Source organism: Syngnathoides biaculeatus, chromosome 5 (assembly GCF_019802595.1).
Source record: "Syngnathoides biaculeatus isolate LvHL_M chromosome 5, ASM1980259v1, whole genome shotgun sequence".
NCBI classification, from domain to species: Eukaryota; Metazoa; Chordata; class Actinopteri; order Syngnathiformes; family Syngnathidae; genus Syngnathoides; species Syngnathoides biaculeatus.
In genome coordinates this window covers 20,280,073-20,304,689 of record NC_084644.1, presented here as the reverse complement: position 1 = coordinate 20,304,689, position 24,617 = coordinate 20,280,073, and the positions used below count along the sequence as shown (strand labels likewise).

The window sequence follows — 24,617 nt, the reverse complement described above, 5'->3', positions numbered from 1 at the left end:
GAGCTCGACCCAAATGCAGGACTCCAAGATGAAGCCATTATGTGAGGCATAGTTTTATTCAAGCTGAGGTGGCACAGAAACACTGTGACGAGGATAGCTCAACACGACACTATTTTCAGTGGTGGAGATTCCTACTGTAATGAATGCAACGCACAAACTCAGATCACAACGAACTAGCAAATGCCAGTGACAAAAACTCCACCTCAACTACACAATCTAATTACAGTCCCAATGTGAATCAGCCGTGAGCGGTGACAGGTGTCACTGGCCGGAGCAGTGGCCACGCCCTCTTGGCCGTGGTCCAGCCTGGCTAATGACAGTAGTGGATATGGTAGGATTTGTAATTTTTCATGACCACTTATTGAAGAGAATCAGTCATCAATCTTGGGATTATATAAATGCCTTAGTAATAGTAATCCCGATGGTGGGTCATGACCAACCCAGAAGTCAAATACACAATCACCCCTTAGTTTTTTTTTTTTTTAATTTTAAAAAGAGCAAAAAAAAGGGCCCAAAAAACAGCCAATCTGTAGGAAAAAAGGCAAAATGGAAAACATGAAGACATCGTCCGAAAGGACTTTCTGCACCCGGCTATGCAGTACAGAGTAGGGATCACATCACCACACACCTTGGGGTCATTTAACTCAAACACATGCATACACCAGTAAAAAAAAAAAAAAAAAAAAAACTTGAGAGGCTACACTCAAAATTCATCAGTAACAAAACTTAATATTGAAAAAAAAATGTCAAACATACCTCCTATTAAATAAAAATATACAAGCAGCAACTGAGTCATTAAATGGAAGATCTTGAGAGTAAGTTTCTTTCGGCTTGTCCCTTTCAGGGTCGTCACAGTGTGTTATCTCAGATGAACGCACATATATGTTTGGCACAATTTTTACACCGGATGCCCTTCCTGACACAAGCCTTCTCAGGGAGTGGAGGCCCCCAGTGGGATACGAACCCACAACCCCCTGGTTGCTCTAATCACTGAACTACGGGGCCTCAAACTGAAGATCTTGAGAGTACCATAATAATAATATCATAACCCATTGACATTCTTCACTTTTTCCTGTGCAATGTTTACATATTCTGAGCCCAAAGAAAGAATACTTTTAACTGCAAGTTGCGCTCTCAAGCAAGCACTTATGAAAAATTAGGGGCATTTTAGAGTGTCCACTTAATGATGCATGTTTTTTGGGATGTGGGAGGAAACCGGAGTGCCCGGAGAAAACCCACACAGGTACGGAGAGAACATACAAACTCCACACAGGCAGGGCCACGATTGAACCCGGGTCCTCAGAACCGTGAGGGCACCACTCTAACCAGTTACTCCACCATGTCGCCATCAACTGAAATAATCTTAATCATAAATTCTTGACCAAAAATAAATAGAAGGCACACAATACAACATGGTAATAAGCAACTCATGTGATATATTATGTACTGCAAAAACATCTAGTTTTCCAAAATGAAAACATTTCTCAAGATCAGCTGTCACCATCTTGCATTGTGCAGCTGCTGCATCTTAATATAGAGCAGAGAGGGTGTGGAATCTTTTCATCCACTCAACAAGAGCCACCTTGTGCTCGAGAACTTATGGAAGCTGTTCTGATTAGAAATAACAGTTTTTGCCATGTTCAACCTAATTTGGGTCATATGCAAACAATAAAGAGCTTGTGCAGCTTTTTCTAAGATACAAGTAGTCATTGTATAGCACATCTAATTCCTTTCAGTTTGCTTGTTCTCTTACTATATTGCTCTACTTTTCCACTAGTTTTCCATCATATATTCTTTCAAAAGCAGTTCTATGAAGCTCTGCTGATGATATCTGTTACGTCATTCAACGTACCATCTGACTTAAATAAAACTTCAATAGTCTGACCCAACTCATTGCAGCATTTATGACTCTCCAAAAGGTTAAATTTTAACATGTGGTATTTTCCGCTGTGTTCATCCTTGTCATTCCCAGATATGTGTTTTTGATGGGGCTCCAGGATCACAGCGAGAAGCTCTTCTACCGTGTCCTTATATCAGACATCGAAAGATTTATGCCCATCATTTACACCCCCACTGTTGGCCTTGCTTGCCAACAATACAGCCTGATATTTAGAAGACCAAGGTAGCACACACACTCACAGACACACACACGCAAATGCACACACACACATACACACACGTTCACAAACAGGACTTCCCACTCCTGAATGTGGAAAATGTCTTAATACAATCCTACCAAATGAGTCAAGGGCCATTGAAGCTTGTTGTTAGGTCACACAGTTTGTAGCCTGCATTCAAGGTCTGGCAAACATACTCACCGCATGAGAAGGTGCTGGGCATTAACGAGAATGGAGGAGGAAAATGTGATTTTCTATTAATTTTGACTTGAGCTTTCATTCACTACCAGATTATGTTTATGGTTGATTTTCACTGTTGTGCCAAGAACCTTTTTGTTGATTTATTCAACCTTCATTTAACCCCTCATTGAGCCGTCAAATTATCGTGGTGGAGGTGTTTGTGTGTCCCAATGATCGTAGGAGCGACAGTGAAGAAAATTAGTATTTGAACACCCTGATATATTGCAAGTTCTCCCACTTGGAAATAATGGAGGGGTCTGAACTTTTCATCGTAGGTGCATGTCCACTGTGAGAGAGATAATCTAAAAAGAAAATCCAGAAATCACAATGTATGATTTTTTTAACGATTTATTTGTGTGATACAGCTGCAAATAAGTATTTGAACAGCTATCAGCTAGAATTCTGACCCTCAAGGACCTGTTAGTCTGCCTTTGAAAGTCCACCTCCACTCCACTCCACATGTATTATCCTGAATCAGATGCACCTGTGTGAGGTCGTTAGCTGCATAAAGACACCTGTCCACCCCATGCAATCAGTAAGACCCAAACTTGTAACATGGCAAAGACCAAAGAGCTGTCCAAAGACACCAGAGACAAAATTCTACAACTCAACACGGCTGGAAATGGCTACGGAAAAATTGCCAAGCGGCTTTGTAAAAAAAGGTCCACTATTGGAGCAATCATTAGAAAATTGATGAAGCTAAACATGACTGTCAATCTCAATCGGAGTGGTGCCCCATGCAAGATATCAATTTATGGGGTCTCAACAATCCTTAGAAAGATGAGGAATCAGCGCAGGACTACACGAATGGACTTAGTTAATGACTTGAAAAGAGCTGGGACCACCGTTTCCAAGGTGAATGTTGGTAATACACTAAGACGTCATGGTTTGAAATAATGCATGGCACGGAAGATTCCCCTGCTTAAACCAGCACATGTCAAGGCCCGTCTTAAGTTTGCCAATGACCATTTGGATGATACAGAGGAGTCATGGGAGAAGGTTTTGTGGTCAGATGAGACCGAAATGGAACTTTTTGGTCATAATTCCACTAACCGTGTTTGGAGGAAGATGAATGATGACTTCCATCCCAAGAACACCATCCCTACTGTGAAGCATGGGGGTGATAGCATCATGCTTTGGGGTTGTTTTTTTTCACATGGGACAGGACGACGGCACTGTATTAAGGAGAGGATGACTGTGGCCATATATTGTTAGATTTTGGGGAACAACCTCTTTCCCTCAGTCAGAGCACTGAAGATGGGTCGTGCCTGGGTCTTTCAACATGACAATGACCCAAAACACTCAGCCAGGAAAACCAAGGAGTGGCTCCGTAAGAAGCATATCAAGGTTCTGGCATGGCCTAGCCAGTCTCCAGACCTAAACCCAATAGAATATCTTTGGAAGGAGCTCAAACTTTGTGTTTATCAGCGAGAGCCCAGAAACCTGTCTGATCTAGAGAAGATCTGTATGGAGGAGTGGGCCAAAATCCCTCTTGCAATGTGTGCAAACCTGGTGAACAACTACAGGAAATGTTTTACCTCTGTAATTGCAAACAAAGGCTACTGCACCAAATATTAAAATTGTTTTTCTCAGGTGTTGAAATACTTATTTACAACTGTATCACACGAATAAATCATTAAAAAATCATACATTGTGATTTCTGGATTTTTTTTTTTTTTAGATTATCTCTAACTGTGGACATGCATCGACAATGAGAATTTCAGACTCCTCCATGATTTCTAAGTGGGAGAACTTGCAATATAGCTTGGTGTTCAAATACTCATTTTCTTCACTGAAAGTTGTCTGGGGCTTCACACCACTGGTAGGCTCACCTATGGCAAACAGGTGCTAGGTGAGGGACTAGACAAGGCTCCATAAACCCCTTTGACAAGTAAAAATAATAGATTTAGGTTTTCCTTGCCCTTCCCTTGTCACCAGACCCCCACCCCCTTCTGGAGCCAGGCTTCGGGAGGGGGCTCAAAGGTGAGTGCCTGGTGGCTGGGCCTGCACCCATGGGGCTCTGCTGGGCACAGCCCAAAAGGGTAACGTGGGTCCCTCTTCCCATGGCCTTACCACCTGTGGGAGCGGCCATAGGGGTTGCGTGCAGTGTAAGCTGGTTTGTAGCCGCAGGCAGCGACCTTGGCGATCTGATCCCCAGCTACAGAAACTAGCTCTAGGAATATGGAATGTCACCTCTCTGGGAGGGAAGGAGCCTGAGCTGGTGTGTGAAAAGTTCTGACCCTTTTCCAGTTTGCAGTTGCCCATGGTGAGAGGCACCGCACAGGTATGGGTATACTTATGGCCCCCTGGCTCAGCGCCTGCATGTTGTGGTTAACTGATGAGAGATGAGATGGTAGCCTACCTCTGCTTTCAGGTTGGTGTTGAAACCCAAGTGTTGTTTGGATCCATTGTTCTTCTGGGGGACTTAAATGCTCATTTGGGCAGTAACGGAGAGAACTGAAAGCATGTGATTGACAAGTGAGAATAGCCCCCCTGATCAGAACCTGAGTGGTGTTCTGTTTTTGGACTTCTGTGCTTACCACGGATTCTCCATAACAAACAGCATTTTCAAGCATAAGGGTGTCCGTATGTGCACTTGGCACCAGAACACCCTTGGTCACTGTGCAAGGATTAACATGTAGCCTCATGTCTTGGACCATCGAGGAGGAGCAGTCCACTGATCATCACCTGGTGGTCAGTTGGCTCCGATGGGTGGGAAGAGGCCGATCCAGCCTGGCAGGCCCAAACCTTTTGTGATGGTCTGCTCGGAATGTTTAGCAGAATCCCCTGTTAGAAGGAATTTCAACTCCTACCTCTGGCAGATCATCACCCATGTTCTGTGGGAGGCGGGGACCGTTGAATCCGAGTGGACCTTGTTCTGCGCATTTATTGCTGAGGTAGCCGACCAGAGCACTGGCCTTAAGGTAGTTGGTCCCTGTCATGGCGGCAATCCCCTAACCCATTGGTGGACACCAGCTGTGAAGGATGGCGTCAAGCAGAAGAACGAGCCTTACTGAGCCATTTTGGCCTGTGGACCTTCCTGAGGCAGCTGATAGGTACCAGCTGGCCAAGCAGGATGCACCTTCAGTCTACATGTGTTTTGTGGACTTTCAGAAGGTGTTTGACTGTGTCCATTGGGGAGTCCTGTGGGGGGAGCTACAGGAGTACAGGGTACCGATCCCCTGATACGAGCTGTTTATTCCCTATACAGCCGGTGTTTCATCCGCATTGCTGCTAATAATTCGCACTTGTTTCCAGGGAGGTTTGCATTCCGCTAAGGCTGGCCTTTGTCACTGATTCTGGTTATAACTTTTATGGACAGAATTTCTTTGCACAGCTGAGGTGTAGAGGTGACCTCAGTATTGGATCTCTGTTTTTTGTGTAAGATGTGGTAGAGTTGGGACAGAATGCCTCTTCGATGTCTCACTGGTGAGGTGTTATTGGCATGTCCCAAGGAAAGAAGTTTTTGGTACGCCCCAAGACATGCTGGAGAGACTACGTCCCTCCAATTGCTTTGGAACACCTCAGGATCCCCTCAGAAGAACTGGAGGTAGTGGCTGTCGAAAGGGAAGTCTGGGCTTCCCTGCTAAAGTTACAACCTGACCATTGATGGATGGATGGATGGATGGATGGATATTTAACCAGGTAAGGCAATAAAGAACACATTCTCATTTGCAATGCTGACCTAGCCATGAGGCAGATGTTTTGTGTTTTGTGTGCTTTGTTCTCATTCTAAGTGCATCTTGTCATAGTATAATAAATACATTTTAATTCTAAACAATCGTCTTAACATTAGAACCTTGAGTCACACCACTGACAATCCACGTCTACTACTGAAGATGAGAAAAGTAAAAAGAAAAGATGGTAGTTCCCTAGGTCATATCCTATAACCCCAAACAATCATGAGCCAACCTAAAGAAAATATCTAGTCCTTTGTTTTATGACAACTATCACAAAGAGGAACCATAATACTTTATTTTTTATCAGTTTCAGATTTATTCGCTTTCTGGTATACATAGCACTTGCTTTCCAAGTTCCTTATGTATTTGCTCCAGAAATATGATACACCAGTGGACCTCTGCATATTTCAAGTTCAGTATTTGCATATTCACTCACACTGAGAATTTTTGTGGTGAGTGGGATGAGGGATTATGTTCATTTTATATTCAGAAAATCTGCCATATTTATTATAACATATTTGCTATTCTGTCAAGTCATTGAAACAAGCACTGTGCATGGATTCGCAATCTTGTGTTAATTTATGATTTATGATGTTAATTTATCACATACCAGACATTGCCACGTTTGACCGAGTGAAGCCCAATATTTACCGATGTTCGTCCGTGTTACTCCTTTCGCCGATCTTTTATGATGTTAAGATTCGTTTCCATTGTAATTGCTTTTCCTTACTAAAAAAAACCCCAGCTTTTTCTTTTGGGCCCTAATGTTCTAAAAAGGTGGGCGAAACAGGCAAGAATACTCCTGGGGCACAAACACAGATAAGCAATATGCATTAGCGAAGCAGAAACACTATGCTGTTGTGGACAAAATGGCAGTCGTCACATAGTCGAAAGGTCGTAGGTCAAGGACTCCCTGTACTTGAATTTTCAATAGAGGTGTCAGTAGCATACTCAATAATTGCAGCACTACTGCGTGCAGATTCTCGTTTTCATTTTCAAAATACTGATTCTAGAACTATCATCCTTGCCTACTGTCCTACTGTCTACTGTCACTATTCATTCACATTCTTACAAGTCAGTGTTGAGCTTTTTTTAGTTGGAAACAAAGCTTATTGCTCCTTGCTCTTTGCAATCCAAACAGAAAGATTTTTCAATTCCAGGAGTTTACAGTTTACCAAAATGCATTGCCAAAATCATCTTGGAATATAAAATTCTAAATCCCAAATTGTCTTCTAGTACTTTATTGTCACTGTTTATTTTGGATGTCTTTCAAATAGATAGGTTAACCGTAGTTCTTCTTTACACAGCTTTGTTGCCAAGTCGTTCTAGATTTCTACATTCCTGCAGAATTATGTGAAACTATTCCACGCATGTTTCACTCCTTCTCACACTTCACGAGCTGGAGGAGTTTTTCTATAAACTCTCTGTTGAGCTAAACCACTGTGGATAAAGACCTCCAGGACAAACTCCCAAGTTGGGAACCGGAGCCCTGTAATCTGCAGTAGAGGTCTGGTAGGAGTATACATTATGAGGAACATGAATTTCTACAGCATTGATAACATACTTAAGTTGTCTGGCCCATTTTTATCGTACCATGATACAGTTGCTGCATAGAATTTTTTTTTCACACGAATATTGTAGATGTTGTGAGGGAGGACATGAGAACAGTGGGTGTTAGAGAGGAGGATGTACGAGAAAGGCTTAGATGGAAAAAGATGACACGTTGTGGCGACCCCGAATGGGACAAGCCGAAAGAAAAAAGAAGAAGATTGTAGATAAAGTTGTTGTACAGGTTTGGGATAGAGGGATCAATGGATGTTCACTTATTGTTGTCCCTGCATAGGCAATATTGGCGTTCTCTGCATGCATGATGTGACATGTGTCCCTGAATATAAACACACAGCCTCAATGCATTTATGTCTCTTGAAACACACATGTAATAAAAATGGGTTAGTCGCATTAAACTGGATTTGTGTATTTGTATCAGAATCAGAATGTATTTATGTCTGTGAGTGAGTGCACATCAGTGCACATGGCCAAAACAACAGTCCCACTGTGAGTGTGTATGCATGCCTGTGTTCAAGTTGGACCACCATCGCAGCTCAGATTAGGTCTCTAATCACTGGCACTCAGGTATAAAGACTTTCTGTGCAGAAACTGCACCCTTTTCTTGTCGTGCTTGACTTTACTAGTTAATCTGCTTCATGGAGTCTAAACACTCCCAACATCAGCTCTGTACAGAAGACGGAAGGTCAAACGCTATTAAGTGTGAAAACACAGTGGATTCACTGATCTTTTGACGGGGAAGAGGGTACAGAAGAAAGGCACACATTCACAGATCAGAGGTATAGTGGACATGTTAACGTTTGTTTTTTGGCTCAAGAGCCAACACGGTGTTTTGTGGCGCACCTAAATCCTTCTTCTTGTCACTTATTTTTTATTACAGAGAAAGCATGTTGTGTACATAGAGACGGTATGTTCAGTACAACATCAAACATAATGCTTTTGTTTCAGTACCTTTTGTTTTAATTTGCCCATTCAATCTTTTTTAAGAGTCATGGTGGATGCTAATTTATTGTGTTGACATGCCTTGTACAAACCCCCTTTCAGGTCACCCGACAGATTTTCTATTGGTTTTAATTCTGGGATCTGACTAAGACATTCAAACATAATTAAAAACAAAATTCTTTCGTATATACTGTATGTTTTTTTTTGGGGGGGGAAGAAGAAGTAACCATGTATGAGGTGTTCTTATGAAGATGTGAGGTGTACATTTTTCTTTAGATTTTAACCTTCACACATTTCTACTAGCTATGGGGTTATTCGCTTCATTTTTGACATGAGTCATTTCTGTTTGTCTTGGATGGTGACCAAGCCTTCTTGCGCCTCAAACGTCTACTGTAACACTGTGTGCGGTCTTGACTGAAGTGAGATCACAACACAAAAACCCATAATCTGCCAGATTGGGTGTTTCATCAGTCTAAGTGCCACTTCATAGGTGGGAGCCTCAACTGATTCATTTCATTAAATTGGGCTGAAAAAAGACCAGCAATACATTAGTTGCTATAAACTAAACTCACAATATGTTAAACAGCAGGTGTGCTTACTATTGCGAGCTTCTATCACAAGGCATTTAAAAAGTATTGCAGAGGCACTATGGAATTAAGACTTATTTCCTATGTGGAGCTAAAATCAAAATTACAATTTACTTTAATTGGTGTCATCATGTCTGACTAAAGTGGGGACATGTTCTGTCCCCGCCAATCAGGGGAGATGGGACATCACCGCAAACTAAAAATAAAAACACAAAACAGTTCTTATTCCAGAGTGACAAGTTCTGTGAAATTAATACCTATAATCTTATCATCAGATAAAAAATATACACACTTAAATGTCACGAAGAGGGCCAATGAATAATAACTACAATTTGCTTACATTGATGATTTTTTTGAGGACCTAATATAACCAGGTTGAAAGGAATGTTAATGGTCAATTAGGGAGGAGAAAAATTATGTTGTCTTCTTAAGGTGGTTAAAATTCAGGCTCGATTGCTACCTGTGCCATCGATGTTGAAACAATTATGGAAACTGACCATTCAAGTTGATGTCACAGCAAGACTTTTGGATTTGCTTAATTTTGTTCCATTTGGCCTTCAAAAGGCAAACATGCGCAGTATTGGTTTTGGATGTCATGGTGGTGTTCTATCCATTCTCCTGCTTTTCCTCAGACATAAAAAACGGCTTATATGTATTTTTCATAACAATATCTATTTTAGAATGTTTATAGGGATGTCACCCGCACTTTAACTAAACTATCTGCCACATAAATTTGTGTGCCGACTAACAAAAAACACCTCCTTTGTATTTTGTTCTCAATGCATAAAAAGGACGTGCAAGGAAAATGGTGAAAAACAATTATTAATACTATTGTAATGACACAGTCCAATGAAAAGTGCACATCAACATTTGAGCCACCCACCATATTCTGAAACAAAGTATTCCTTCCCACATATATATTTTCTCATTTTTCTGGCAGCGCTCAAGTTTTTTCTCTGTTCATGTTGAATGGAGCAAGCTAACTGGGAACAAATTTGCAGATCACTGGCAAGATCAAAAGTGCTTCATCATGCTGATGCAAATATTCTAGTCAGCCTGTTGCTGACACTATGTGACAGACATATGAGCACATGCTTGCTGCTATTTATAAACTCACAATGCTTTGTGTTCCAACATACCTTTGTTACGTACTCAAATACCAAAGTACATAACACTTGGGAATTTAAATTATACTCACCTGTTGTGTAAATTGTGGCATCGAGGTTGGACATATTTTCAGGGTATACCCATACTGTGGCTTGCTAGCTAACGTCACACTGTTGTGGTCCAAATGGGTCAAGTATTCATAGCTAAGTAACTGTAAGTAATTCGCAACACCGCCTGCATCAGGAGTGTCAGTTATGTTCAGCCGGTTTTGCCACACAACGTTCGCTGGCCAAAACTGGTCCTCTGTTATGCAATGATATTATTTCTCCATTCTGCTCTGGAAAATATGATTTACTTAACTAGTTATTAAATAGATTTGATACTCCATTTGAATCACTCTCAGCTTTGCTTGTTTCTGTAAAACAACCCCAAAGGTCTTGTCATAGCAGTCAATTTTGGCCAGCTTTGGTTGGGAATATTGGAAATTTTACAAGTGTTGAATGTGATTTCCCACCAGTACATTTTATCAAACGGTATAAACTTTTTAAATAAATCTGTTAACAGTCAGTGTACTGCTTTATATATTTGAAATACAAAAGCTGCCAAGACACGCTCCAATCAAACACTCCATTAGTATGACTTCATTTCATTGCCTTGAGGATCAGCGGTCAACCTATCAATCTGAACTATAAAAACTCAAGTGTTAAATGAAGTGTCGCATGGAACAACACCAACTTCATTCTTGGGCTCACTGTTGTTTTTCCCCCCATTTACTGAGGGGAAATCCTATATAAATCCTAACTGAAGTTAATTCGAAATTGCATTTCTCTCCGTGCTTGTGTGGGTTTTCTCCAGCTATTCTGGTTTCCTCCCCATTCAGAAAATATGCATGGTGAGTGTGTGTGTAGTTGTGAACGTGAGTGTGAATGGTTAATTGTGTCTACGTGCCTTGCGATTGTCTGGTGACCAATTCGCCGTGTACACTGCTTCCCGCCCAGTTTCAGCTGGGGTCGTTTCCTGCACAGCCGCGACTTCATTGAGGATCAGCGGCACAGAGATGGATTAATGGATGGATCTCTTTATTTCAGCGCTCAGGTTTTTTTGGGTGTGAATATTTTTGGTTGCCAAAGCAGATGTTGGAAGGTTTAGAAAAATTTGTGAAGTTTCAGTTATTTTTTCCTGCTGACCTGAACCAGATGTATGTATGTACTGTATGTTTGTATTTGCCTTTTAAAACCACATCCTGGTGCCATGTTCTGTGCTGTGTACTCCATGCATGCAATGCAACATTTCATACATATTTGAGCATTTCTTTAAATTCCCCCATATTTGAGACCATTGTTTTAAAATTTGTTATGCAGCATCTAGCGGTTGTATGTGAGAAATCATGCTCTAGTTAATAGGTGATTTTACCGTTACAAAACTGCAATCAAGATTATTACATTGCTTTACAAACTCCTCCCCCATTGAGTCTCTGACTAAAGCCACACCCCTCACTGATCTCCACGTAATGTCCAATGTAAACAAGCCAATACCAGCCATGACATCATTGGCAAAAGATAATGACTTTTCATCACAGCCCACTTAGTGAACACTGACTTGCCTGTCATAATGCATCAAGGATGAAATACCCTTCAATGATTTCTCTATGTAATTTAACATATCATATAGCAGCTTGCTACAATTGCATGAAATGCAGGTTTTCTGTGAATATCATTGAGGATAATAGTCTATTTAAAAAGATATAGACGTCTGTACTATGTCTGGGCCTTATTTTCATACCCCCTTGCCTTAAACTTGTTATTCTCATTATGTGGTTCACTTAAGCACGACTATGAAAACCATGCATCCGTTGCAAATACAAACAGTAACGCTGCAGTTGTAACTGTTGCCTTTGATTTGGCCGTAATTTGAACCCCATTCAAAAAGTCACTGGCAGAGAGAAGACATTTTTACTTCTTAAAAAACACAAATGAAAGCGAAACCTGGTTGCAATGTGCTAAAACTCATCTAATAACCAGCTGGGTTCATCAAGCCTGGGGATCTGATTTCTTTAGCAGCGCCTTCCTGTAGTGGCATGATTCCATGCCTGCTGTTTCTTGCCTGCTGAGTTATGTAAGGCTGGCTGAGAAGATAAACTGGAAATCCACATTCCTCGTCTGGACTCTTGAAGTTTTGTATTTCACGTGGACATCCATGCTTGATGTCCATCTATGAAATTCCAGAACTTCCCACCATGGTTCCTGTTTTCTTCATTTTCAGGATGGAGGGTGATTTTTTGAGACTTTTGCCACTGTGTTCTAATAGATGTAATAAAAGACTGAAACGCCTTGTGAGTAAAAGTTTGATTTCTTATGACACTAAACACATGCAAGTTCCTCGTCTCCTTAACTGAGAAGATATGCCACTGGGTGGAATCGTGTTGATTTCAATGGGCTGCAGTAGAATGACGTGGGAGCTTCAGCTGGTTCTCACTTGTGTAGAAAGAGGCTTATTCAGGAAGTGTGTTGAATTCAGGGGTGGAAAAACCTCAAAGTGTGGGCACACCAAGGAGAGTGGGAAGCAGAAGAGAAGTGTTCATTGTCTTTAGAGGCTAGAACACTGAGAAGAGAGTGAAAGGAATGGAAAGAACTGTTGGGAAAGAAAATTTCCCACGGTCACATTTCATGTCAAAGAGATGAGAGGTCCGTGTTCGACAGAAAAGCTTGATCTAATTGTTTTTTTTTTTATCTCAAATTATGCTAGAGTGGTCTTGTGTGTAGGAATGATTGTGTTGAGGATATGTTACAGAATTAGGAAGCACATAATTATGTTGGTTCAGCAGATGCAAACTTGTTTCCCCACTATTTTGGATGACTGAATTTTGTCTTCGGCATATCTTCTTTTGTTTTTCTGCTCATATGCTGCTTTTCCCTTGGCCCAGGCTTTTGTTACACTCATCTTTTCCATTGCAACTGGCTATTTTATTTCAACTGGTCAGATATGTATGTCAATTCACATTAATGTATTAATGGGTGTATGAATTTGCACTGCTAGGAACCCCTTTTTTTGTTTTTTTTTACCCATTTGGTTCTCCTCTCCACGATTTTGTAATTTGCTTGGACACTTAGTGACCCACTGTAAGTGTGTAAGTGCACCAAAGTTTTCACATGCAGGAGTTCTCAGTCATTTATTCCAAAAGGTCTTTGGACTTGAACATCCAGAAGATCAATTTGTCTTCTCCCGCATGCAGACTACTCATCTGGCTTCCCTGATCCATTTGTAAGGGAAATGATGGGTAAGGGCAAAACTACGTCCTGTCATACTGTATTACATTAAATGATTTCTGTTTATATCCAGTTTTGAAACCGTCTTCAGTGTATTATTAGTTGTCCATGGAGAACCATTACAATATTGAATGCCATTTGTGAAAGGAAAGAAAAGAGTGGAACTTTCTTGTATCATTTCTCGAGAATTATGCTGCTGATCTGTTGAGCATCTTGTGGTCTATTACCACATCCAATGCTAAAATATAATTTGATTGTCTCCTTCATCTCTTAAAGAGTTTGTTTGCACTTCATAATGAGATGGAATTCAAGAAGACTTCATTCATTTAATATAGATGTTTTACATTTTAAATTGCATATTCCACCCCCCACACCCTTCTTCACTGCCACCAACCCAACACTGCCAGTAAAACCACCAGACCTACAAGGCAGTGGAGTGAAGCCACTGGACTACGGACATTAGAATTGTGCCATAACATGGTAATCCTGGACTGTTGTTTTCTATTACTTTTTTCAAATTATGTCTTAAGTAATGGTGGCATGATGGTGTAATGGTTAGGACATCTACCTAACAGTTCTGTGTATCCAGGTTCAAATCCAGCTTCACCCCTGTGGAGATCGTATGTTTTCCCCATACCTCCATATTTTCTAGCTATTATATATCGTATATATATATGATATATTTGAGTGCAACTGGTTTCTTGTTTCTATCTGCTCTGCGAATGGCTGCAAACAGTTCAGAGTGTACCCCACTTTTCGCTTGAAGATACCTGAGATGTTCTCCAACGTGCCCACGACAAGAGTGAGGTGAGAATGTATGATGAATGAATAAATGAAAGAATATATATCTAAAAACATGGTACATTTGATAAGGGTGCTACATGGTGCAATAGTGCTACACAATGTGAGGAAAGGACAGGACAAGATAGGATAGGATAGGACAAGATAGGATAGGATTGGACAGAACAGGAGGGGAAGCCTGTCCTGAACCCAGCTGTACAACTCAAGTATTGTGGGAGTGCTACGTAAATTATAAATGTCTATAGGGTGAGATTGTGAGTGCAGGGATACCCAAGGTATTTGCATATTCACGAGTTATTTGTTGCAATAACTGAGTGGCCCCATAGCGAGAAAAAAATTCCCAGGTCTCCACACAATAAATCGAGAGGCCGGATTGGGCCCAGGAGTCCACCAGAGAGCAACTCAGTGGATAGGACATGCCCCACATTAATGCTGCCAGGGTAATCCACCAGCTGTACAGAGGTGCCACAACAACCATCCACCTGGAGGAGGCAATATCACTCCCACAGCCCAACCTCAACCTGGCCTGAACTGGTCACTAGCCCATTTTCTGGTAAATAAAGAAAACAGCCATTCACGGCTATGGACAAATCTCAAATTTTCAATTAGCCTACCCATCCATCCATTTTCTGAGCCGCTTATCCTGACTAGGGTTGCGGAAGCGTCAATCCCAACTATCATCGGGCAAGAGGCAGGGTACATCCTGAACTGATTGCCAGCAATGTTCTCTCAAATTTTTTATCTGTCTGAGCATACAAACAAGATCCCTTGAGCATACTGAGGACCACTGTGAGCAACATCTGAAGTGCTCACTATGCCCACACACCAGTATCACACATTATAGAAAGTTTCATGGTTTATTAAAAGAATCAAATTACAACAGCAATTTCCATTAGTTTACTTTTAATATAACTCATCAGGCCAACTTACACAGTTTTATAGCTGACATCATTTTCCTCCCTGAATTTGACATATGACTAGCATTTTGTGTCCTGTTATGTCTGTGCTCCTGTCTACTGGTATGCCAGGGTGTACTTTTAAACTTACATATAGACTCATTCTGCACTATCTCATTGATTGGATTCCCAAATTCAAGTGGATAGTTTTTGCTTCGCCAGCTTTCTGTATGTATACCCACATACTTTGCCATGTGATTGTGGATTTTTTGAACTGACAGCATTCTTCTTCTTCTTTTCCTTTTGGCTTGTCCTGTTAGGGGTCGCCACAGTGTGTCATCTTAGATGAACGCATATTTGTTTGGCATAGTTTTACACCAGACCTGATGCAACCCCTCTGCATTTAACCGGGGAGAGAAACTCACAGCACCTGGTATTCCTCGGCGGTCTCCCATCCAAGTACTAACCAGGTCCATGGGTCAGACCTGCTTAGCTTCCGAGGTCTGACGAGATCGGGCCTTCTCAGGGTAGCATGGCCGTAAGCGTTGAACTGACAGCATTAATGCATTCATTTTAATGCCAAGTAAAATATTGTCTGAGAAATTTAACTTGCTCAGGTTCAGATTTGTGTGTGTGAGTGTGTCAAATGACTTTTCTGCTGAATGTGTTGCTTGAGGTAGTCCAGCTTCCATTCACAACTTTAGCGTTGCTGCATGTTAAGCTGAGCACTTTTTCTCACTCGAAAAAGAAAAGATCTCACCTGATTTCACCGCTTGTTCTTCTATTTGCATATACTCCGACAGCCATTCGATCTCAAAAGAACCGCAGTTCTTTTTTACTTTGGTTTGGGAAGCCGACGCATCACATTCACTACCTGCTCGTTTTGCCATGATATGGGGTTAGCATTAGCATGACTGAACTCCACCGCACTGTTATTGTTATGGAGTGTGTACGAAGCACATGCGCAAGTACTGTCAATGCTATGATTAATTGTGTTGCGTATTTGCATCGTGTCGTATGATTGTCTGGACAGCTGTCACTCACTGAATTACACAGCAAAATGATACAGGAAAAAACTTTAAATATCAAATTCATTTGCAGTGTGTTCACTGCGCCAGGACAGCTGTCACTCACTGAATTACACAGCAAAATGATACAGGAAAAAACTTTAAATATCAAATTCATTTGCAGTGTGTTCACTGCGCCAGATAGGTTTTCTTGAGGGCTGAGAGTGTGGGAGAAGAGCGTAATTGCGCAGCCGCGCATCTTAGAGGGAACATTTGTTGCCAGCCAATCTCAGGTCACATGAGACAGACAATCGTGTTCACAATCACACCTAGGGGCAATTTAGCCACTTAATGCACATTTTTGGGATATGGGAGGAAACCATAATCTCTGCAAACTCCATACATTTTTTGCGTGTATTGTTTAGTATTTTTAATTCACATTTCAGGAAATTAAAGACTTGAGTACCACTCCAGCTGCCACTGTAAACAGTGGATTTTCCAGCTCTGAAAAAAACATAAAAGAGAGGTGACCAGCTTGGTGCACTATGGCAAGGACCCCATGAGTAGTTTACCAGTGATGAGACATTGTGATATTCTAGGACTGTTTTAAAAATGATCATATGAATTTAAAAAAACACTAGAAAAGATTTATAGTCTTGCAGATTGATTGATGATTTCTTGTAATTATTGTGGGACATGATTAACATGATCAGTGACCTCATAAAATGATTTACATTAATTATTAATAATAACCATAATTACATAATAATGGTGATTTTAGCATATTTGTGATTTCAGAAGCATGTATCAAACTGGCAGCTGTTTGCATTAATCATTACACAAGAAGCACAGTTTAAGCTATAAACTGGTATAAAAGTGTTATTATTCACAGTGAAGGTTAGTCCTGCACCCACATGGGCTGGAAACCACCCACCAAGAATGAAGCCTTTACTCCTAAAGAAAAATGTAAAAATCCAGATTACAGTTTACAAAAAGACAAAAATCTCAATTTCTTGGAGACATGTCCTGTGGTCTGATGAAACTAAAGTGAAACTGTCTGGCAAAAGGACCAACATTGCGTTTGGAGAAAAATTTAGGAAGTTTGGAGAACTGAAAAGATAATACCAACTGTGAAGCATGGAGGTGGCAACATCATGTTGTGAGGCTATTTTGCATTGGACATGGAGCTCTTCTCAAAATAAACAGCATTCTGAAGAAAGAACAGAACATTACATGGAGCTCTGAAGACAACATCCAGAAAGTTCAAAATTAGGTCTTACAAATTGACAATGACCCTAAGCATACTCCCAAAATGGTTAAAAAAGTGGCTTGAGGATAACAAAGTCAATGTCTTGGAGTGGCCATCACAAAGCCCTGATCTGAATCCCTTAGAAAATGCATGGGCACATCTAAAAAGGGATGTGCAAGCAAAGTAACAGACAACCTGACTCAGTTACACCAGTTCTGTCAGGATAAATGGGCCAGAACTCCAGCACAGTAGTGTCAGAAGCTTGGGGAAGGTTACCCAAAACATTTGACCCAAGTCATGCAGGTCAAACAAAATGCTACATGATACTAGGGAAATATATGTAAACTTTTGACCTTGATGAAAATAATATACAATTCTCCAAGAAATTCTCTTTTTCTCGTTATTGTTACATTTAACAAAGTTAAATAATTTTGGTGATCCTAACTGATTTTGACTTCAGTGAGACAAAAAAAAAAGTTTTTTTGTATGGTATATATAAGCGTATCCCTTCAACTGTAGCTTTTTGCTTGAAAAAAAAAGTGAGTTACCACTGCTTTAAAAGATCATAACAGAAACATGAAATTTCTACTCTCAAACAACAATAGCGTAATCTATTGTCATAAATCAAAATCATCATCATCAATCATTAAATTAAATCATTTTCTGAGCTATTTATCCTCACATGGGTCACGAGACTGCTGAAGCCTATCCCAGCTGTCTTCGGCCAGGAGGAGAGATACACCCTAAACTGGTTGTCAGCCAATCGCAGGGAACATAGAGACAGACAAGAGTCGCAAACAAAATCACACCTATGTGCAATTCATAGTCTCCAATTAATGCATGTTTTTTGGGATGTGGGAGGAAACCAGAGTGCCCAAAGAAAACTCACAAGTTCCACCCACACGGGGCCAAGCTTTTAAGGCCGGTCCTCAGAACTGTGTTGTGGCTTGTATTTTCAGAAAAAATCTCTGTAGAACAACTGAAATTTATTTGGGGTTATGTATTCAGAGGCGTATTGAATCCTGAATTAAGGATACTAGTGTGGCAACATAATTTCACAATCATTCTGGGTGGACATTTACATGAAAAGCATTTGGGGTTTTTTTTTGTTTTTTTAATTTAGAAGTAGCTCAAAGGTATTTTGTCAGTTCTGTCATCTGGACCAATATTTTCAAAAAAGAAAGAGAGACAGCTGCAATATTTGCTCAATTATAAGATGCTTATATGACAGTTATGGAACAAAACAGCTTTTTTTTATAGAAGTGGTCGAAGTTGGAGAGACAGCTAACGAATAAGGCTGTATGCAGCAGGCAACAATGGTTAGGGACCCAAAAAGTCATTCTTAACCAAGAAAGAGTCATCTAAATCCATCATGCTCAGCTCAGGATGAGATCCCCCCCTCCGCTTCTGCTTCTTTGACTTCATGCGTACCTGGCAATATATCTGAAAACCTTTTTACTTTGTCTCCAAATCTTCCAATCACCTCTGTCGCTCAAATGAACTTTTCTTTTGTCACTTTGTAAGAAAATCTCACAGACTAACAGTGCGAAAGCGGTGAAAAAGTAAAACAAAAAATGAAGAGCCTCTTTGAAAAAAGGCAAAGTACGCTTTGTGACTTTTAACAAAAAAGATAGAACATAAAAAGCTATTGTCACAAGAACATAGGAATAGGAAAATAAGAATCGTCAATTCAACAGGTAATTCACAAGCTCCAAATCCACTCTGTTTAATGTGGCAACCGGCCTTGGGCATCACTTCTCCTAGCAGCCTCAAATGGGACTTTTGTGCAGGACTCCCACTGATTTACAATTATGGGGGTTTGTGTGACCAATGTTGGCGAGTTTATTTGAAACTCAACAACAGTAAATGTACAGTATAAAGATCCTATGAAGCAGACCGCAGTCAAAAGAGGTAGTCAAAATAATTATTAGTAACAAATTGTGGAACGAAATAAAATGTGGTTTCCTATTGCATTTCAGCAATGTTATTTGTGGTCACTTGAACGTGTTCATGTAAAAAAAAAAAAAGACGTTACCTCTGAAATTGGTTACTGGAAACTAAGTGCTTTTTTTCTCCCATGATGACCATTTGAACCTTCCAACTACAACATTAATTCCAGCATCTCAGCAGCTAGTCTGGCAAACACGCTTCATGTTCATTTTGGAGTGGTACTCCAAATGTGTTTTCAAAAGCCATTTAGCTTTAGAAGTTTGTTCTCTCATCATGTAATCTGATAGTCTTTGATTTTTTTTTTGGAATCCATAAATTTCATTGTGTGCAGAAGACCAGTCTTAAGATCAGTGAAGAATGCACAATGGCCGTTTGTGTGCATGTGTCTTCACGTGGAGTGCCTCATTGCAGTTTATGCATAATGAAGAAGGATCACAGTCTTTCATTATATTTCTCAATGAATTTTACATGAATATATATTATATCAACGACACATGATAGGGTGGCGTTAACGTGGGAGTAATCATCTTAAATTACCGTTTCTCTCGGCCAAGCGACAGCACCCAGGTGGTTTACGGATGCAACACTTAGCTTCAACAATACATCTAGTTATTGCACATTTATTTTAATTACTGTACATCCAACAGTTATGATGGTTTTGTTTTAGATTTGTTATTCAAAAGAAAACAGCTAACAGATAATTACTGGGAATGGTTTTAATGGTGTTTTCTTAGCCTATGGGGAAGACACTCTTTACATATGACATCTTTTTTCACATCAATTGTCCTCCATCGGTCTTAAAACTGAAGCTGATCCCTTTTTGAAGCGTTAGTTCCTCACTATGGTTGTTATTTAGCCATCTTAATGAAGCCTTAACCATATGTTCCTTCCTGTTTGAGAAAGTGCTTCTATGCACTGCGTTTTAAATGTGAAAATTGTAGACCTTGAGTCTAATTTAATTGTGGCACCCAAAAACGGAATCGGGATTAAAATTCCATTATTTTTATAACCCTATTGTGTCTTTACTACCAACATATTTCCGGTTTTGGAAGTCACATGACGTCATACCTTTCTTTTCACGTCTGGAGTATTTGGTTGATTTAATTAATTGAAGAATTTTGGATGTTTCTGATCATTATAATATGTCATTACAATCAAATCGTTTTCAGGGTTAAATGAAAAACTAAGTATGGTCTTGATCTCTAACAGGGTTATCCCAATTGTTAGCTCACTTATGGAGGGTGTCCAGCACATTGAAGATTAAGGTAGGAGGCTGAAGAATGGTGACTGGTTGTGTTTAGTCTGCAGACGGGTCAATGACTTGAGGCTAACTTCTTGATGAGGCGAAATGTGTTTGGGGTCACGGTGTGAACCAACTTTTTCCACAGTTCCTGCAGTGGGATTTGTGTCAGGCTGGAGGTCAGCAGCAATGTGGTGGTTTGATGTCATCAGGTTGTTTTCTTTACCCTGTGTTCTTGCCATGCTCTCACAGGAGAAACCAGACATGGCAGCTCATTGCCTTGTGGTCTTCCTTTCATCTAGAAAATGAAAAAAATCAGCACTACCATTTTACCAGCAGCAGTTCGGCACTCACATTTTGTCCGTCAAACAATAAACTAACAAAAAATACAAGTTCATAGTTGGCAACAATTCATCTCCAAGGACATGTATTTTTTTTCTGACATTTTTATCTCTGTTGCGTACAGTAATACTATAATTAATCATACAATACTTATTGTGCACACTATGACGAGGCACATGGACCTTGAACTTCACTTCTGCTTCAGCAGATTAATTTATTTGTTGTAGCTTTTTTAGTTTTACTATTTTAATTGTTTAAACATTTTCTTCAATTGCTTGAATACAATTTTGTCAACTGTGCCTGTTTTGTAAAAATCCCACCAACACTTTGCAAAATTACACAAGTAGCAGAACACTTCAAACTCATTTGCATAATGAAACACATAAAAACTATACAGTATTTTTTCTAAACATTGTTACCTTATGAAACATTTCAAATGACTCACTCTTGTTGGAACCATTTAGTTGTTGCTGTTGCTAACCGGAAAACACTTTTAGCTAATTTTACTTCTTAGTGGTTAGTGGAGAACATTAAAATATACATCCATCCATCCATTTTCTGAGCCGCTTATCCTCACATGGGTCGCAGGAGTACTGTAACCTAACCAAGCTGTCCTTGGGCAGGCGGCGGGGTACACCTTGAACTTGTTGTCAGCCAATTGCAGGGCACACAGAGACAGTAAACAGTCACACTCACAATCACACCTAGGGGCAATTGAGAGTCTCCAATGAATGCATGTTTTTGGGATGTGGGAGGAAACTGGAGTGCCAGGAGAAAACCCACACAGGCATGGGGAGAACATGCAAATTCCACAGGTGGTTCCGGATTTGAACCCCTGTCCCCAGAATTGTAGCCAGTTGCTCCACCTTAACGCCTCTGGTATTCAGAGGTATGCAAAAACAAAAACAAGAACTGTAACACCAGGAACAAAGGCTGGGAACTAGGTAATGACAACAATTAAAAAAAAAATTAAAAAAGGTACAAAGAGAACACGCCGGTACCTTCCTTCAGGATGAGCCAAACTTAAATAAACCAATGGCTGATTGAAATGAGGTGTCACTCTACAGCACCGCCCAATGTCACTTAGGCAGAGCATTAACAAGCATTACCAAGCAGGCACAAAAAAAATAACATGACATACAAAAAGATGTTGTGCACAACCTGAGATTTTAAATAACCATTTCCATTTTACTCTTACCTCTCGAAGCTCCTTCTAACTCTTAACAATGATCCCTTTATGAAGTGTAGACAGTCTCAAATGACTTTGTTTCACGGCAATGCACACAGCATATATGTAATCTCATCCTCTTTGTCTCAGACTTTCTTTATGGGTGCAGGATAAATGGTTTTCAAGGCACACTAATTCCCCTTGAGTCTATTACTTTCTTACAGTGAAAAAAATTTTGCTCTAAAGAGAATAGCACTAACACACAGATGATGGATTTAAAACACTGTGACTTCTGATGTCACGTATTCATCTTCACCTCTTTGCTGCTCCAGAATCCAGAAATCCCAATGTATGATTTTTGTAATGATTTGTGTGTTACAGCTGCAAATAAATATTTGAAGAACACCATCCCTACTGAGACGCATGAGGGTGGTAGCATCATGCTTTAGGAGTGTTTTTCTGCACATGGGACAGGCCAAATTGCTTTTATGGGACACTTGTTTTAATTTTCCTCTTTCAATTTTATATCAACTTTGCTTGCTTCTTGGATTTGACATTTCCTGCAGTTTAGTTCATCTGGCTTTTGTCATGATCCTGCCGCTCAGCCCGGGCTGCGGGGGTGCCCGCGCGGTTGCGCCGATTGGGAGGCGCACACCTGCGCTTCATCCGGGCTGATTATCCTGTGTATTTATATGACCCCGATTACGACTGGTCCGCGCCAGATCGTTGAGGTTCATGTCCCGTTCGAGTTCTCCCGTATCCCTGATCGACAACCCGTGTGTACCGACCTTCGCCTGTTCTCCGACCAACCCCATAAGCCTGACTCCTTTGACACATCTGCCTGCTTTGATCGTTCTCCCGTGTACGGACTCCTGCCTGATCCGCGACCACTGAATAATAAACGTTTCTCCACGAACTACGTTGCATCTTCCGAGTCCTGCATTTGTGTCCTACTCCCGTTCCGATGGGTCATGACAGAACGATCTGGCCAAAACAGGACCCAGCAGGAAAGACCCAGCGTCGCCGGGACTGACGCAAGGTAGACCGTCTGCCGTCTGCAGAGCTCACGCAGCAGTTGGAACTGACCCGCTCCCGAGACACGCCCATGCGTCAGTTTCGACGGACTCGTTACGGACTCATGCTCACGCGGCAGTTGGAACTGACCCGCTCCCGAGACACCCCCACGTGTCAGTTTCGACTGACTCTCTGCCGACTCTCATTCACGTCGCCCTGGAAACAGATCCGCCACCACGCCATGCCCACGTTGCTGTTTCAACGAATGCACTGCAACCTCACGTGGCATTGGGGACCGACCTGATGCCGCCTCACGTTGTTGTCCAGTATGTGGCGACGTCTCCGCAGCCGCTTCTCGTCCATGCTCTGGAGTACCAGTGGCGACCGGCCCGCGGTCGCTCCCCGTTCCTGCTCTGTCGGCGATCGGTCCGCGGTCGCTCCCCGTTCCTGCTCTGTCGGCGACCGGCCCGCGGTCGCTCCCCATTCCTGCTCTGTCGGCGACCGGTCCGCGGTCGCTCCCCATTCCTGCTCTGTCGGCGACCGGTCCGCGGTCGCTCCCCGTTCCTGCTCTGTCGGCGACCGGTTCGTGGTAGCTTCCCGTTCCTGCTCTGTTGGCGACTGGTCCGCGGTCGCTCCCCGTTCCTGCTCTGTCGGTGACCGGCCCGCGGTTGTCCCCTGTTCCTGCTCCGACGGTGACGGGCACGTCCATATGTTCCCGTCCAGGAGGTGGCGATGGTGCCACCACCTTCTCACATTGCTTTCCAAGAGGAAGTAGCACTGACGCCGCCTTCTCACGTTCCTGTCCAGGAGGAAGTGGCACTGACGCTGCCTTCTCACTTTCCTGTTGAGGAGGAGGTGGCACTGACGCCACCTTCTCACATTCCTGTCTAGGAGGAGGTGGCGACGGTTCCCCAGCCGCCTCACGTTCCCGTCCTGGAGGAAGAGGTGGTGATGCCGCCTTCTCACGTTCCTGTCCAGGAGGTGGCGACGGTTCCCCAGCCGCCTCACGTTGCCGTCCAGGAGGTGGCGATGGCGCAACTGTCTTCTCACGTTCCCGTCCAGGAGGAGGTGGTGGTGCCGCTGCCGCTGCCTTCTCACATTCCTGCCCAGGAGGATGTCGCGATGTTGCCGCCGCCTTCTCACGTTCCTGTCCAGGTTTACCAGCAGCGACCGGTCCGCGGCCGTCCCACGCCCTTGTCTCGACGGCGACAGGAGCTGGGGAGTTCTGTGGAGCCACCCCGGAGCTGGAGAGACTTTGGGATGGCTGTGATGGTGGCGGTCATGGCTCTGGTCCTTCTCTCCATCATCCTCGTCACTCCTGATGGCTCCCAGCCGCTTCATGACCGAGCCTCGGTGGCGACCAGTCCCTGTTCGTCTCGCAACCACGGCGTGGGAGGTTCTTATCCGGAGCAGTTGCCTGCCTCGGTCTGGTTCCTGCTTCGCCA

The 24,617-nt window shown here is 41.9% G+C and overlaps 1 protein-coding gene across 1 annotated transcript in view; it reads left to right on the top strand.

Annotated features, from left to right (window-relative positions):
• Positions 1-24,617, top strand: part of me1 (malic enzyme 1, NADP(+)-dependent, cytosolic) — a 93,635-nt gene that overhangs the window by 47,402 nt on the left and 21,616 nt on the right. The window contains exon 3 of the mRNA XM_061818675.1: positions 1,973-2,122. Coding sequence (XP_061674659.1) covers positions 1,973-2,122 — 150 coding nt within the window. The remainder of the gene's footprint in view (positions 1-1,972; positions 2,123-24,617) is intronic.